The 18,531-nt window shown below is 42.5% G+C and overlaps 1 protein-coding gene across 1 annotated transcript in view; it reads right to left on the reverse strand.

Moving 5' to 3' along the window:
• The window catches only part of CYP7B1 (cytochrome P450 family 7 subfamily B member 1), a 130,004-nt gene extending 112,726 nt beyond the window's left edge, over positions 1-17,278 (reverse strand). The window contains exon 1 of the mRNA XM_085052930.1: positions 17,041-17,278. Coding sequence (XP_084909056.1) covers positions 17,041-17,138 — 98 coding nt within the window. The 5' untranslated portion in view covers positions 17,139-17,278. The remainder of the gene's footprint in view (positions 1-17,040) is intronic.
• Positions 17,279-18,531: the final 1,253 nt, after the last annotated feature.

Consider the following 18,531-nt stretch of genomic DNA (forward strand, 5'->3'; position numbering starts at 1 on the left):
CAGCCCACCTTCCTTCTCCCTTCACAGCTGGTTTCTGTGGGACAAAGTGCACGGAAACACAGGCACATTTCATAATAGGAAAAGCCCATTATTTTGACTACCCACAGACTTTTGTTCACACTAGAAGGAACTATCTTGTACTAAAGTGACCAGAAGAAATTCTTAAAAATTCGATAGTAACAATCTGTGCAGCTGAAAGCTACATGAAGAGCTTCTCATGGGAACCTCTCACAAACTCAGGATGGATATTCCTACAGAAGTTCTATCTCAGTTTCTAGATGCCCAAAACAAACAAAAAAATGCTATCATGTCAGAAAATCACTATGGCTCAAAAGCCGCATTGTGGCATTTAGCAACTATGTTATTAGTTTCACCATGACAATTAGAGAAAATTCATATCCAATTGACTCAGTTAGAAGGCAGAAGTGCATCTTATTGCTCACAATTACAAAAAAGGCTCTAAAGGCTTCAGCCTTCTCAACGACTCAAACAGAGTACTTTTGCTCTGTGTAAGTCAATAGAATTACACCTCCCCATACTTTTCATGAAAGGGGAAAAAGCTTCAGATTGCTTTTAAAAGGTTAGGATCCCACTGGGAAACACCAGATCAGACTCGTTAGCCAATGTGGTTAAGCACAAGCGTGCCAGCTCATGGAAAGAAAAATAAGGGGTGGGTTTAGCAGAAGTGAGTGTGCCAACTCTGTCTAGCCACAGACAGCTGATAGCATTACAGACCAGGAAGGAGTTTGAGAAGTAAGTCACTGTTTCACAGTTTTAAGAATGAGAAAAAAGGTTGCCTCATGCTCAGGGCCATGTGGCCATTACAATTCCATGCAATCCGTAAATTCACACATATGTGGTATTGCATATAAAAGGAAACCTAGAACCAACCCCAGCCTTGAAAGCTGTCATCTAGCATTGGTATGTAGATGGAAATGAAAGTGTTATTTTTAAGAAACCTCAGTTACCAACAAGAAGTCGTCTTATCCTCTATGAACTTTGAAATTCTGTTCAAAGCATAACATTAGAACCACATTTACCACCCAGAAATTAGTAGAACTAAGGGAAGGAAATACTGCTGTACATTCCATATCATACCATCAAACCAGTAATTCACATTTGCCTCAGCATGGAAGTGCTGATCTGTCAAAAAACTTGAGCTTCTGCTCCACGTAGAAGCTCAAGTCCCACTAAAACCAGAAGCTATTCAAAGGCTTAAAAAGAGCCATCACTTCACCAATTCAATAAATCAGAAGCAAAGGGAACTTCTATGAACCCCAACTAAACTTGCAAGTATTATCCTTTACATGGTGAGGTAAGTCACATGTAAGATGCTGAGTGAAGTCCAGCAAAAAAAAGAATTCATGCATGGTCAGGCTGCATGTCTCTAGCATCAAGGTTTCCACTCCTTCCTGTATGGCCTGGTCTGCCCTAATCATCAGTAAATTCCATGTGAGCAAGCATGTCTCAAACAGACAGGCTAAGGTGGCTCCTCAAGCAGGAAGAGCTACCACGGAAACCCCCTGTATGCCCAGGTTCTGCTGCCACTGCCGGAGAGCTTCTGCAGGCACAGCTGTGGTGGGGAGGGACAAATCACAAACCCACCTAACGCAGCCAGGGTGGGAAAACTTTGCTGGTCTTTAAAATGTCACCAAGAGATCCAGAGTCAGCAGTTCTCCCAAACTACTGTGTGTTTTCATCCTGCAAAATAAAAATGCAAACTCTCCCTCTGTAACAAAATCCAAAGCTGTTTCATGGTAGAAACAGTACTGCAAACCAGAGCATTGCTCCTTTTTCAGAAGCCCGCAGTAGCAGGATTTGCTGTGATTTTGAACAGATTTTCTTGCTGCAATAGTATTTCAGTTGTTACTGATGTGCTATGAACCACAAAATACTAAATCTACACACACCACTTACAAAAGACATTTCATTTGACTGTATGATACAGATGCAGCTACCATCGAAGCTCTATGCTGTGAGCAAACACCTAAAATAAAATCCTGGGCTTACTGAAATTCGTGGAAAATCTCAAATGTCTAAAGTAAGGCCAAAAATTCATGTTGAATAATGCTGCAATAATACAAAGTCTGATAAGGATCTGTTATCACTTGTTAACTGCTTTGACATGAGATTAGGAGAATTAAAGGTATAAAGGTTAGAAAATTCCAGCTGTAGTAGATATTTTATAGGAAACAAGATAAGCATAGAAAAAAACAAAAGGGACTTGAGATAAAGAAAGAAACTGCTAGACAATGACAGAGAAACTGCCAGAAAAATCAAGGAAGACTTAAATGCACTACTTTTTACTCTGTCTAAAACTGTTGAAAATCAGTTTGATCAGCCAGTCAAGAAGATTACACTGATGTCAAGGCAATGACAGAATTATATAAATGAAGAGAATAGTGATGGCTCTAATCACTTCCCTGGGTGAAACAAGGAGTCTTGCAGAAGGCAGGTGTGGCAAAAAAGGCAAGAAGCTTTCAAGCTACTCTCAACAAAGTCAAAGATAAGAAGGGACTACAGCACAGCTCAAGGGGTAAACTTCAAGCTAGACAAAAAAAAAAAAAAAAGAATCCCAATATATCTTGATTTAACATAAACTTAGTGAAATTTATAAACATCAATAATTAAAATTATTATTGAGTTGATGCCTAAGCTTTTTACATATTTTTCATATATCTGAAGCTTTATAGATTGCTAATGCATGGCCTCAGCTCCAGTACTTTTCCTACCCTTTTCCTCTAGATTTTAGAACAATAAGCTGACTTTGTAAGCCATTATTGAAAATACTGTTTAGTCTTATTGCCAGGAAGAGGACCTACAAGAAGAACTTTTTTTTCCAACAAGAATCTGAGGAGTCATAACAAGAAGTGAAGCAAAGAAGCCCCTGGACCAACTCCAAGGGGTTCACCTGGGGTGGGTTACTGGGGCAACTGAATCTCCTATTGGATATACCAATTGGATGTAATTAGATATCCAAAGTAATTAACCTTATAAAAATGTAGAACTCTGGTGCCAGGTGTGTCCATCACCACTGGGACACCTGGAAGCTTCCAAATAAGGTCTGCTTTTTACTTTACTATTCTAACACTGTTGCAAAGGTTTTCCTCTTTTGATTATTAGCATCACAGTAAACTCCATTAGGTTCAATGTAAATTTTCATAAAAAGCCAGAGCACAATTCTACCCAGGACTCACAGAGGCTCTCTCCTCTTAGGTACATTCAGGTAATAGCTGACATCTCATTTCTGAGGCTTAAAATTAATTCAATTACGCTTTCTTAGGAAGTTCACAAAACCTTATGCTAGCCTCCTGCTGAAAATAATTATATGATTCTGGGGTAGGTGAGTGCTTAGGTTAATCAGTATAGTAAGCAAGACTTGGGGAAGCAGATGAATACAAATGGATAACTGGGAAAGCGCTGAGCCTTTGGAAAGGGTAAGTTTTGAAGTCCTTGCCCCTTAGGTCTGTAGAAGTGACAGGGTTCTGGCATGAGCTGAGCTGTTAGGGAACTAAAAATACAAGTATGAACTGAGATGGCAAGAGATCAGCCACAACCACAGGACAGGGCAGGAGGCTGGATGAAATTTCTCTCCCTGATGCATGTTGACCATCCTAATTTCATTCTTTTATTCTTTCTATTGCTGACTGGAGATGCACTCCATCACAACCTGCTTTCAAGTTTCATCCCATCAATTGAGAAATCCCACACAAGGAAAACAGAGGGGAAATAAAGGGCAATTAGAGGTACTGGGTGTTAAGGAGTCACTCATGTTTGCTGACAGCTATGTTGAGGATCCATGAGGAATTGCCAGGTGACCTACCAACAAAAGCGCTTCATTTTTTTGTTGTCATTTTGTCCACAGAAAATCCCCTTACATGTTCCAGTGTGATAAAAGCAATTAGAAAAACTCACTCAAATGAAAAAAAAAGGGTCTCATTAGCCTATCTTATCCATTGAGCATAGCAATGAGAATTCATGAAGACAATTACTACAGAGCACACTGTATTCTGTGAACAGTAAAAAAAGCAAACTGAGAAATCAGACCAAAAAAATATCTAGCAAATATCTAGCAAAATATCTAGCAGTATCTAGCAAAAAAAAATGGATGATACAAAACATAAAGCCTGCTGAAAAACTGAAGAGTGACAAATACAGACTTTATCCTTTAGTGACATAAATCTAGAGCAATGCACCAGCCAAACCCTGCAGTCAGATTGTAATGATTATGAAAATATTGCAAAAGAGCCTAAGGACCTTACCTGCATGATGCAATCCAACTGTGATGGCCGCTTTCCCTATACAGAGGAGTTTTGAGAAATTTAGCATGTAAACTCTTATTTATTGAGGCTGCTTTGACCAACCTAACCCTGGAAAATGAAGGAGATGTCCACTGAAACAGACCACCCAAGGATGTGCAAGATGACCATCCTGGGAAGTGTTCAAAGCCAGGTTGTATGGGGCTTTGAGCAACCTGGTCTAGTGAAAGGTATCCCTGACTATGGCAGGGGAATTCAAATAGATGATCTTTAAGGCCTGTTCCAGCCCAAAACATCCTATGGTTCTATGATTCTATGTTATTCCATATGCACTTGCAGTAAAATTCATATTTCAGCAGGCAATTCCCTTCCACAATCTTGACTAACTAACTGACTTCCATGAGCAGGACAGACTTTCCAGCATCTTGCTGCCTTTAATGAGAAGATTTGATATTTGCCACAAAAATTAAAAAGAAGTCTCTGATACAGGAGGGCTGAAGATGCAGCTGAAACTGATCGATGCACCTGGGACTAAATAGGATACCAGAGGTACAAATGTCTACATGTGGTAACAGCAGGGATTTTGTCACCCAGACCCTTGGATCCTGGACCACTAACTAAAACTATGGGGGTGAAAATGTCCTGCACATGTGGGAATCCTAGGGCAGCTTTCACTTCAGAAGCCCCCACCATCATAGCACACACTGGGATTTCCATCTTCCAGTCATCTCCAACACTGCGCTCATTCACTGAGAACTGAGCCAAGAGTGCGCTCTTCAATACAATGACCCAGGGATCAAAACTGTACCCCTGTAGGACATTTCTAACCACCAATTACTTACAAAACTGCAACTATAAGCACATGTGAAAGGGGTTTTCACATGGCCTAATAACAGAAACTATCTGATGTTCCAAATCAGCACATTACAGTTATGCTAAAAGCAATTACAGGAAAAAATCTTCCTGAGCTTTCCTTTTGACAAAACCAACTGTATTACTGCATTTTAAACAGCTTTATACCTCACATTTCTACTGTATACAGTGTATTTGAGAACAGTGGATCTGGAAGTGCTGCAACACAATTTGGAGGCATATGCCTGACTCCTAAACAATAGTCTCAGAGATATTATTAATAACAAGATATGCTGAAACAGTGTGCAAAACAAAACAAACAGGATTTGCTTTATGTCTAAGCAAAAAAAATGAAGCATTGGTTCATCTTGTCCCATCTGATTTATCTCTGGCTTTCATAGTCTTTGTTAAAAACCTGGCTGATCTTTTTCCCAAAACAATGAAGCAAGCATGCAATGCAGAGACTACAGAGCAGCAGCAGGCAGCGCACATAAATTGGTCCACTCAAACATTATTGGGAGTGGGGGAGAAAGCATAAAATGCAAACTGTTTCAGTCCATAATGAATTGCCATTGAGCCACAAGTAAGGACATGTCAGGTGAGCTTACCCGCACCTTTAAGCAGGTATTTATTTGCAACAGCAGTGTTTAATAGTTTGAACAGGAGATGACCTTGTTTGTTTGTACTGGATGACACCTTGGGATATCTTTCATAACTTTCAATTATATCTTTTCAATGTCTAAAAGGATATATACATCCACTAATGAGACTGAACCTATCCTCTTTTCTAAAAGTGAAAACAGAATGGTAAAAACATCCCTCAAAGTAAAAAATAAACCAAAGGCAGGACATCCTTCCATGCACACTTGTGTTCAAACACAATTTAATATAGCTAATGCAGGAGACATTGCAAAGGACTAGACTATGTGGGAGGTAAGACTGGATGGATCACAATGACTGTGTTTTATTGGAGTTGTGTTTCCGAGAGAGCAACGCTAAGGTTTCCTTCTGGAAAGGAGATCATGAAGGCAAGAAACCTGAACTTTCTTTTGAGCCCAACAGATCCCTGCATTGTCTTATTTTAGCTTCTTAGCAGTGAACAGACACAGCCTGCACAGTTTTATTTTAAAGTCTTCATAACAACAGGTTTTTAAGGCTCTAAATTTATTATAGCTGATGTGGTTCTATCTGAGGAAGTCCAAAGGTTATGAAAAAAATCCCTTCACTCGTAACATGGTAATACCGAGTAAGATCTAGCAGTATTTTCACTACATAAGATGCAAGAAACTAAACAGCTTATAGAAGAAAAAATAATTCTGACTCGTTCACATATGCAAGATTTCTTTGAAGCGTGATTATAATTTTTGTATCTTAAAGCAGCAATGCCAGAAATTGAGCTGTCTGTTCAACCACAAAACCAGACACTGCGCAAGCAGCTGTTTCCCAAGCCACTGAACGCTGACATACTGGGGGAACCTCTCCAGTCCTGCTGTGAACAATTCTGTGTCGCGCCTTAACGGTGACAGATAATTTAACCTGGCTTTAAAGGATATTACGTGCAAGCTGCTAGGACACAAACTTCAAGTCCCCCTCATTTGGTCCTCAGAAGGAGCCCAGGCTCTGACCCCGGCTTGTTGCCCTTGTTCCAGGGCCTAGAAATGAATCTCCATCAGTCATGGAAACTGTGATGGCAACTGTCACTGACAGGCCTAAACATCTTTTGTGTAGTCATGCACTTTGGGCTCCATTTCATCATCAGGTACACACATCTAATTCCTACTGCTGTTGAATCCAAATCTTTCAGGCATATACTTAAGGTTTTAAAAAGCACCACATACAAGCCAGCTCTCACAGTACTTTATTCTTCCTCCCAAATATCAATTCACTGGGTTCATCATGTTTTACAATTGGTTCTTGGATGACTCCTGAACTGAGAGACATTTTCACTTCTCGTACAGCTACACAGCTGCTACTTTTTAAACAGGAATCGCAGATGAACATTGCAGCGCGGGCTCTGGCAACACGCCTCACCCTCAGCTGTAGGTCTAGGAAATTTGCTATTTAAGCAAAACAGTTATGCTGAAACTAACCCAGTCATCTTAAAATATTTTAAAAACGTAAAAAAATCTGCTCCAACAGAATAACAGAAGTTTTTGAGAGGGATATGGAGGAAACACATAATACACTGGAAACATTTTACAAATAGTGGTACCTACCCAAACAAAAGTAAATCTTCCATGGAGGTTTTTCTGTCTTAATGAAGTATAAGTCTGAGCTGAGTAAATATTGCAGATCAGTTCCTGAACAACTGAAGGAAAAAATTATGCCTTGTCATCAATCCACTCTTTGAGCTATTTTCAGAGAAGCTTCCCAAATGCAACTACCAAAGCTTCTCATGCTGAAAAACCAGCTGGAGAGAATTAGCATGGCTATGATCTATCTCACACCACAAGCTCTGAAGACAAGTTACTGTAACCTGAAAAACCATGCCAGCCCTGAAGAGGAAAACAGGGAGCAGTACTTCACAGCTAGGGATGTGAGGACCAAACACTTCTATAGCATCAGGTGAGTAGACCAGCAATGGAAGTCACCCAGATGCTCTCTGAGTACATACTAGCAATTGTCCATCCTTTGTAAGCATCCTGCTTTTGTTAACCTGATTACATGGGAGTTTCTAAAAATATTTTTTGGTTTTCCCTGGGGCCCTATGAGAAAGCTGGAGACCATCTCTCTGAAGCCTTCAGAGACTACAGTATTACACCGTGACAAAGGGGGAGACCCACCCTTTTGCTGGCATGCATACAAAGAGAGAGTACAAAAATAATGAAAAACTGACTTCTGCATCAGTTCTGTCCACTGTGTTTTAACAGCAATAGTTTCTCTTGTTAAGGAATATATGGGGTTTTTTTGGTTTTGTTTTTTTAAAAATAAACAGAGCTCCCAGAGCTAATGATTGCAAAACTTTTGCGTTCTCACACCATGCTGAAATGCAACATTATTTTTTTTCTAAATACTGTATAATTTTAAAAAGTAATGAAATGTGGCAATTTTCTGACTATTTTTTCAACATATAATTTTGTTCAGTCTGTTTAGACAAGGCAAATTACGTAAGAATTTGTAATGACCACTCAGGAGAAATATGGGGAATGATCTTATGAGAAGCAAGACAATGGGGTAAGGAAAGAGCAGGCCACTGAGCAGTTTGCTGATTTTTGGGGGGAGTCACAATAAATCAGATAGAAAACCACACTTAGCAGTGCTGCACTCTGCCTTAGCCATCAGAAGCAGATTGACTCATACAAATAAGAACTCAAAGGGTGCAGAGTAAGGCTGTCAGCAAGAAAAACGGGTAGCTTGTGACAAATATGCACAGGCTCTCTGACAGATCCTTGGGATGCCATGGGCCAGGAAGGAGACACTTCTTCAACCACCCACTATGGACATGAGTCCACAAAGGGCAGTTTTGCAGTCCAGGTCTTCACTGCAGTGTCAGTAAAGGGCAGGTGGGTGGTGGAGAGGGTACTCCTCTAACACCCCATTTTAGCTTCATTTTGCTCATCTGTTCTTTCTTCATGTGCATCCACAGGGCTTGAGCAGCCCACTCTGCCAGGGCTCCATGCATAAACTCCAGAATCAACCGGAACACATCCATTGCATTCAGCTAGAACCTCCTACCACTAGGCCTATGGTATGAGAGAGCATTATTTTTTTTTTTAACATTGGAACATTGCTTAGGAAACTACAAGATTAAATCATGAGAAGCACAACCATAGCATTTTTGTGCTGATTTGAATTACGAATAGAAAGTACGAGCAGTTAAGAGGAAACAAGATATGTTCTATACAAGAGCCAAGATTTTTTTTTCCTGACATGTGCCAAACAAGGAGAAGAAACAGAAGAATCTGGCACCATTAAAAACAGTTTGTGGAGAAAGGGACTGAATATCTACAGCCAAGCTCCATGTGGTTTGTAAAGAGGAAACTTTTGTTTTATGGGACTCTCAGTCAGCCAAAATTCTCCCAGACGGCATGCAAATGGATATTAGCCTAAAATCCTACATGCTTCTTGTAGAAGGTTCAGTAAATGGTGGGGAAAGAAAAAGAACACTACTGAAGTTTTAAATCAGAATTCAAAATCTGCCTCATGGTTGAAAAAGTTAGTTTACCAGACAGCTATAATGTCATACATATATGGTGTCTTGGAAAGAAAAGGCAGCAAGTTAAAGCAAAAAACTAGAAGTCAGGAAAACGTGTTCCAAGCCTGGCTCCACTACCAAGGAGATCTATAAAACTTGGATAAAAGAGAAGAAGACTGCCAACTTAACAGTGAGATTTTCCTTAACTTCATATAGTGTATTAACATTGCACTTATGCTGTTTCTTTTAGCTTCTGTATTTCCCCCACTCTCTGGCATTACAATGCACTAAGTTAAATAAGTGACTAGATGGAGTGCTAAGAACAGTTATACTACTTTATCAAAACAAGCCCTGCCCAACTTCTTAATCAAAACACTTGACTGAAAAAAAAAAAAAACCCAAACAATTTTATATGGGACCATAATTCTCATAACTGAGCAAACCACTAAAGCGGCTGGCACAATCCAACAGCTTAGCTGAATATTGCAAAAATACAATACCTATAATTTGTATTGCAGCATACAAGAGAAAGGGATGGAAAGGCAACAGTTCCTCAGCACATGTTGAGCCGTTATGCCATGCAAGATTTTTTTTCAGCATCTCTGGCAACTCTCTGAGTGTCCAGCAAAGCATTCATCTGTGTTATCCACAAATCCAGAGACTGACCACACTGACCTCCAATTTACAGTAGGGGAACTGAGGGGGAGAACACAAGCAAGACTGCAAACTTGGGACTTACCCAAGTCCCTGCATCCAGTGAAGTCACTCCTCAGTGGGGGAGCTAAGACCCAGGTAGCTTTGTGAGTCGAGACTCCGGGAAGTCCTGCAGGCACCTGATGATGCAGGTCTCTAGTTATACAAATTATTAAAACACATCAGGGGCAAATTTTACTATCATGCTTAAAGGAGAAGTATTTCATAGCTCATGTAAGGGGACATGAGGATAAGATTTGCCCCTTTTTGTCTTCCTTCACCCCAGCCTTCATTTGTAACATTTCAGCTAAGATTTGCCAACTAGCATGCTTTCCTCCTCTAAACATACTGGTAAGCATGAATATAATTATTGAAGCATTATGTATTCACTTGGGTTGTCCTCGTTCATACCTTTGGGAGTATCAGCTTGGAGGAGGAGCAGAAGGGTTAATTGTTCAGAATTTTCTGTAAACTCTGTGCACTTGCATACAGTGGTCTAGATGGACACTCCATCCTTCATGTTGCACTGGAATAATAAAAAGAGCTGAAAGCAATTCCCTTCAATTCTCACCCTTTGATTTTATTTGCTCCAAAGAATAAAGAACAGAAGAAAGCAAAATCAGTAATTCCAAGAGAAAAAAAAATATTATGGGCCCTTTCCACAAAAACACAGGGAGGAAAAAACACTCTGAAAGTAAGAACTATTGTATTTTAGTATGAAACCTAAAGCTAGCAGTTCTTATAGCCACTAAAAATATCTCCACCTCTCACACACATACATTTACCAGGATGGCACCTACTGATGGGTTCTGGAAGCTGATCAAGACCAGACCAGGTATAAACTATAAAGCTGAACAACCCCCAGCAAAGTAGGTCAAGAAAACTGGGAGGGAAGGGAAACTGTTGCTAGGTGGCAGTGTACCTTAAGCAAAGAATACTGTAAATCATAGATTATTGGGAAAGTTCATTATCTTCTAAAAGAGGTCCCATCTTTAGTGTCATCTTCAAAGCTTTAGTAGGAAGCGGAACTCAAAATGTACATGACACCCAGGCTACATATCAGAAGGATGAGAAGCAGCACTGAAAACAAAATAAGAAAAACCTATCTTGAGACATGATACTGTACAAGACCCATGATGTAATGGCTCTCCAGGTCTCTTAGAGCCATAAGAAAGACCAAAAGCCTGTGAATGGGGACTTGTATACCTTGAGAAGGTTTTGCTTACTTCATTTTATTCTACCTTCACTTAAGCTGTGACCAGTAGAAGCAAGCAAAGAAATAAGCTTCCACCACATCTTGGCACAGCAGTGAACAGTTGACAGAAAACCCAAGTGTGATGGTGAGAAAGAAAGGTTTTCTAAGGCTACTTAAGAAACAGAACTGTTACTTTTCTGCCTTAAACAGTTTCAGTCTTCAGTCCTTTTCAGAGTAGAGTAAGAGCGGACAATGACAGTAAACAAAAGGAGGTCATGAAAACACATGCACTTCCTAGGGCTCCAATCAAAAGGATGGAGAAAAAGGCCTCTGTAGAAAGCCAAGGTAAGAAGGAAGAGGCCAGATTTTTCTGGTATCCTTCTATCTGTCCTTCCTGATGTTCCCTCCAACTGAAAACTACCTTAACATATTGCCTAAATTAGCAGAAGTGGTAAAAAAGACAGGCTGATGACATCTTGTGAACTACAATTCACTTGGTAAGAGAGCTGTTAGCAAGCTCACAGCTTGTCACAGAGAAGGATAAGATGTTCTTGAAGGCAAAGACAAAATCTATATTATTTTCAACAATATCTGTCTGGGTTCAAGAGAGCAATTTTGGGGAAAAGTATCTTAGATTAATGTAGTTGTATAGATTAGAGGTATTTTCAAATATAGAATAAAAGGGGAAAATGAAAGGCACTTTGCTTCAACAAGGCTTTAAATTCATAACTCAGGTCACAGCAAAATCGTTTCTGAGAAATGTATCAAGCAATTCTTCTTATGTTGACTTCAATCTACAATTATACTGTTTAAGTTTGGGGATTTTTTAATATCACATTCTGATGCAGTAGAAACTAGTCAGAAACAACATATTAGAAGATACATGTCCCATTTAATACAGCACGGAAGTTCATATACTGCTATGAAATAAAACCCTCAACACGTGCCACCTATCATATCATTCCTTACGTGCAATCCTGACAGTGAAGGCCATTCCTAATAATTGAAATACCAACCCTACAAACCTACAGAACTAAGGAATGGTTTGGGTTAGAAGGGACCTTAAGGCTCATCTAGTTCCAAATGCCTGCCAAGGCCTGGGCCACGTTCCACTAGACCAGGTGGCTCAAAGGCCCATCCAACCCAGCCTTGAACACTTCTAAGAATGGGGCAGCCACAACTTCTCTCTCTTCTTCTTTCTTCTCTGGAAAACCTCTCCCAGTGTCTCCTCACCCTCACCATAAAGAATTTCTTCCTATTATGTAATGTAAATCTACCTTCTTTAATTTTAAAGCAATCGAAATGCAGAGAGAATAATTTTTACAAACCCTGTCATTGATGTAGTTCACATCAGATGTGTGTTAATTCTCCAAGCAGTTATACACCTCTGGTGACTATTTCCAGGTTCTGTCTGTATTTTCTTTATACAAAAAATGTGGGTGCAAACCTTATGAGAAGGATTCCATTTCAACAGATAAATAGGGAGACAACAATCTTTGTTCCACTTCTCCCCACTGTCCCCTTCCCCTATGACAGTGGTTTTAATCTGTAGTCAGCCTGAGCCTCTTCCATTTCCTAGTAATTTGCAGCACCTGCTCTTCAAGAAAGGAGTCAGAGAACACCCCAGCCTTGTCTGGTTTGAATTGTTGGTTGCCATCTGTGACCATTTTCAGTCATGGACATGCAATGAATACTGGCAGCCAAAAATATGCATCAATTTGAGTACGAAAAAGTGGAATACTACTACACCTATAGAAGTCAGCAGGAAACAGCCCCTGGGGATCTCAAGGGCCCTTTCCTGACTTGGGCAGCATCACTGGTGGAAGATAAGTGGGAATTGGCTTCACCTGATATCTCACCTCCTGCTCCATGAGACTGTGCACAGCTTGTGAAAAACCAATTTGGAAACACACAAAAAAAAAACCAAAAAAAACCCAAAACACATAAAGCTGGGGCTGATGTAAGACATCTTATGAAAGCAAAAGAGAATAATCTGTACAGTCTCCAGTCTAGGAAATCACCAGGTTTTCCCATAGCAGAAATACTTCTGTGCAGCAGCAAAAAGGAAGTGCTCTCCGGAGAAAATACATTCCCCAGCAAACAACCTAGATAGGCTTTTCTTCATTAACCAGTAAGAGGGAGCTCTCTCTTAGCATGCAGAAGGCACTGAGACTCATTTGACATTGACTTTAACTCAAATTAGTTTTTTCTGTGATTACAGAAACTTTTGTTCTGTTTCTTCACCATCTGTGATACAAAACCTGGCAAAGACTCCAATTAGTTTCCTTTGTGTTATTACTGCCACAAGCACTCAAATGATAAGCGTTTATACAAAAGGAAATTCCTCTTCCTTTCTACTCTATCTCTAGGAAAACTGGTACTGAACTCACCCCCAAATCTTGTAATGCCAGGTTACATCTACTGCATTACAGAAAAAGGCAACAGCAGATTAAGTCAATACAACACCTGTCCTGACAAAATCTTTTCCCCAGTAATGTGCATCTCAGCCTGAGAGGAAACAGAGGGGAAGCACCTCACACCAACAAAGGTGAAATCCTGTAACATCTGCTTAGGGATCATCAGTGATGGGTTTAGGGAGTTCTCCAGGATATACAAACCCTTATTATGCTCCTAGATGTGTAACTTTCAAGAGCCACAAAGGTGGTTGTGCTTTGCCTCAGCCAAGCAGGACAGAGGCATCATCCAGCAAAACAAACATACAGAACTCTGATGTGCAAATTAGTAGTGTTTATTTACTTACTTAAGCTCTTCACTCATATACACACACATTTGCCTACTGTAGTGATCCTGATAGAATCTATGGATGGCCGAGGTTAAGATATCAAATTTGATTATCCTGGTAAAGTTTATCTTGGTACCTTAAACACAACAATCCCCTTATACTGAGTTTGCACACTGCTACAAGCGTACCAATATTATGGCAACATATTAACTTATATAAAAGCACATGCATACCTGAAGTAGCAACATTTTTTCTAGCATAGGCAAGCTCCACATTGTCCGCGTTTCTGTCCAAATGGGTATGATCTATGACCAGGAATATAGCCTTGACTTTGGTATTTATTTATGCAGTAATGCCAACACTCTTATGTCAACAGGTTTCCAAATATTTACAGTGGATTCCGGAGGGAGGGTAGGGGGTAGCCCACCTACTGCAGGGTTTGTTAGATTCAAATAGAAGAAAGGAAAAGAAGAAATCTGACAAGTGGAGGATACATGGGAATGGATAAACTGATAAGGGTCAGATAAGCAAGAGGAGATCACAGACTTGCACCAAATCTGAGAAGCATGAACTAAGATCTAACCCCATTTTTCAATCCACTGCACCCTTAGAAGGGCTTTTCTTCCCACAGATCAGAAACGGCTGTTGAACACTGCCAGGCTGCTGCTAGGCACCTCTACAGACCCGCATAATGTCCTTTCTTTCTTTATGCTAAAAGACTTGATTGTACATTTTACTGGAGCAGGATAGTACCTCAACACCAGCACCTTATGCTGAGGGCTTTACCACAGAGGTTGATGGGTTTCACCATTTTTTATTTGCAGTTGCTTGCTGACTAGCACTTTGTACACTTCTTTGAGAAATAGCACAGGCTTTCAAGTAGTTAATTAATCAAACAGCAGCTTGGTTTTTGGGGCAATACAGTATGCCTTCTTGTGAGGTCTCCTGTGTAACATCATTCTGCTGTGACACAAATATCTGAACAATTTTGCTTTAGACTCTAAAGAGTGCACTTAAAAACTCTACAGCCATAAGGGGTATAAAAACAATTCAAAATGGTTTCTTTGACCCTTTTTCCCAACCACTCATATCTGGCTGAAAACTTTACAAGCAAGAGTGTTGCCAGTTTCCATGTTCAAAAATCCAGTCTTTTACAACTGTACTAGAACTTAAATTAATGACAGGCACAATTTTATAATATGTTTGAGCCCATATAACATCTTCTAGCCTTAAAAAGATGCCAAATCCCATTTGTCTGGCACTCAATTCCATTCATCTTCCTTCTCCCTTTTTGTTTTCTGTGCTGATGTTTTTTAGGGAGCTAGACTGGTAGCAAATTAAACCTATCAAAAAAATTAAAGAGTTTTCATCTGTTTAACTCCCAGAAAAAGCTCACAGAGGGTCAGATAAGCAACACAGATGATGATGAGGAGGAGAGAATGGTTGAGCAGAAGCTGTCAATTTCATAAACTGAGCTCAAGCATGAATGTGCATTGCAGACTGTCGCTGTTGAGCCGCTAGCAGAGAAAAGGACCCAAGTTCTCAGTGTGGCAAGAAAAGGTGTTTATTATTTTGATTTCCATATATATATAGACTTTTCAGAGGTCGCCCAGATTGGTCAGCCAGAAACCTCCCCCTAGGCCCAACTGGCCAGGCCTGAACTGTCCAAGTCTTGAGACACTGTTTGAAAAACATCCAGACTTTGTTTTTGAAACACAGCAGAATGTTCTCACAAGAAAGACCTGTGCTAGCCACAGCAGACTACTCTTGTCAAGTAGTTTGTGTTATGGGATGACCCCACTCAAACAATGGGATGGATGGGATGGATGTCTTTCACTCAAGGAATGGATTGGGCTCTTATAGTCAAATCACATATAATAATTGTTCCAAACCAGACACCATGGAAATAACCCATCTCTGTTTACATATGCCTTCTGGGATCAAACACAAATTTTCAGTATTTTTCAATTCATTCTATACATGCTCCCAGTTAGGGGCAGTGGTCTACAATTTGCCAGACTGACTAACTTTTTACAGAACCTAGAAAGCACAACTTATTTTTTGCATTTTCTTGTCTATGTTTTCCAAAAATAACTTCCTATTATTAGGAAAAGTAATGGTTTACTATTTAGAATTAAATCTATTATTTTCTGTACATCTCATTTTGTGAATTAAAGTTAAGCAAACAATCCAGTGAATACTGATTCCTCCCCTTCTTCACTCCTCCTCCATCAGCTTTTACACACATTTACTCATCAGCTGCACAACAGACACTTAAGATCATCAAGTACTGGCTTCACATGGCCAAGCATTTCATTTCACCAAGTGAAAAACACGTGGGAAAATGTCAGCATATAAAGTAACAGGTACTCAGAAAGCACATTTCCAGACAGTGCTTCTTTTCCCCTCAAAAAACCTGCAAGTTCTTCTTGAAGTGTCTCAAAACGCGTCTGTACCTTCTTTTATAACTCGTATACTTGGAAGAAACTAAAGGCAACAGCGTGAGAGACACTAACAGAAGTCACTCGAATGTCTGTGACCTGAGCTACTCGGCACACAGGGAAGGACAGCAGGGCCGATGTCGCAACCCCGCGGCGGCAGCGGCGGCAGGAACGGCCCGACACCTCGGGCTCGGCGGGACGGCTGCCCCGGGCCGCTCCGGGTCTCTCCTGCTACGTGCGGCGCAGAGCTCCCGTTCAGGTTCTCAGCAAAACTCAGCGCCGCGTCTGTTCACACATGCCAAACCGCCCGGGGATGTGCTAGATCCACAGCTCCTTTTGGAGCACGGGCTTCCATGCACCCACGGGAGGCGAGACCAGAAGCCCACGTGCCAGCGGCCGCCCCCGGTCAGGAGAGGAGAGGAGGAGGAGCCGCCACCGCCCCCCGCCGCGCCTCCCCGGCTCTCCCTCGCCCCCGGCGACGCAGCTGCCACGCGCGGGCCCCTCGCTGGCCCGGGCCGCGGCAGGGGCCGCCATCCCCGGGGGCCGCCATCCCGCGGGGGACCACCGCCCCCGAACCGGCGGGCGCTGATAGGGCGGCCGTGCGCGGAGGGGCGGGCGGAGAGCAGCGCGGCCCAATGCGCGCCTCGGCAGCGTCCGCCCGGCAGCCCCGCTCCCCCGGCGCGGCCGTGCAGGAATGCGGCGGCCGCCCCCCGCCCCGGTACCTTCTCCTCCTGCAGAGCACGCACACGGCCCAGAGCAGCAGGGCGGCGGCGGCGGCCGCCCCGCCGTAGGTGCCGAGCGGCAGCGTGTCGGGGCCCATGCTGACGGCGCTCGCCTCGGCGGCTGCTGGTGCCTCGGCGCCGTCGCCGGGGAGGAAAGTTTCGCCCGTCCTCCCGCTCCCGGCAGGAGAGGCGCCCGGCCGGCCGTCCCTCCCCGCCCACCCCGAACCCAGGGGGCTGGGTTTGGCTGCTCGGAGCCGGACTTGGCGAGCGGGCCCGGTGCGACCCAGCCGGCTCCTCCCCGGGGAGCGCCCGGCGCGGGGAGGGTCGCGCCCGCCCGCCCCCGCGGCCTCCCGGCGGCGGAGGGGAAGCCCCGGCCTTGGGCTAGCCGGGAAAAGGCTCCGATGCGCCGGGAAGGTCACGGGACGGAGACCTGGGAAGGATGGGGGGATCCCCGCCCTTCAATCCCCTTCAAGCTGTCACGGCACCCCGGGAGGGTCTCTGTGCCCCGCAGACGTGGCTTCGGGTGGCGGAGTGGCGGTGGCGTGTCCCCAGTGCGAACGGTGCCAGACTCGGACAGATAGCAGCTCTGGCAGCCCTTTGACCTCCTCTTGGTGTTGATACTAACACCCGATATGTGTCCCCTTAAAAAGCAAGACAATACTCCACAGCTTCATAAAACTTAATCTGAGGTACGGTAAATGAGATACAAGTAGCGAGGGTTGGCTCTTGACGTTGCGCTGTAAGAGAAGAAACTGGGTCCAGTCCTCCCATTGTGTCAGACCCTCTGGTGTGTCATGGAGAAGTACAAGAGAGGAGGAGGAGGTGAGAGACCTGAAACTTGAGGCGATGGGGAGCTCCCCAGCGTGAGGAAGTGGGTTGAGGTGGAGAGGCAAAGAGGTCCAGGGAGTTCGGTACTGCGTGGTGGGGCAGGGACTGACAAAATAGCCGGGCGGCAGCAGTACCGCACAGCTCCACTGCCGTTTGGTACCAGGTACACTCAAATGTTGTTGTTCTGAGATACTCTTCAATGCGAATTCACACCAAGAGATGGAGTAAGATCCTTCAGCGTTTGGAATTGTGGTTTGGTTGAATGCTGAGAGACACAAGTTCATGCTCATTTTTGGCGGCGGGCAATATCATACGTTATGTTGGGTGGTTTATATATTCCTTTCATCTTGGAAACAAGTTGTCCTACACCAGGCTTCTAACTTGTCCTGTTGTAATTTTTTTCAGATTCATAGAGTCCCAAATGTATCTCAGCAGATAAAAAAGCTAGTTAACTAAAAACCCTCCTGACATTAGCAGATTTCATCATTTTTAAGAGCCTGAGGCATATCAGAGGGTTTGCAGTCATCAGAGCTGTGTGTCCTCTTCCTCAGCCATTCCTTTAGTTGCAGTGAAATACTTAAAGAAGCCATTGTATTAATCAGGGAAAATCTAATTAGTGTGTCTCACGTTAAAAGTGACCCAAATCTTAGCAACACTGCTTAA

Source organism: Lichenostomus cassidix, chromosome 2 (assembly GCF_008360975.1).
Source record: "Lichenostomus cassidix isolate B80296 chromosome 2, HeHo_3.0, whole genome shotgun sequence".
Lineage (NCBI taxonomy): Eukaryota > Metazoa > Chordata > Aves > Passeriformes > Meliphagidae > Lichenostomus > Lichenostomus cassidix.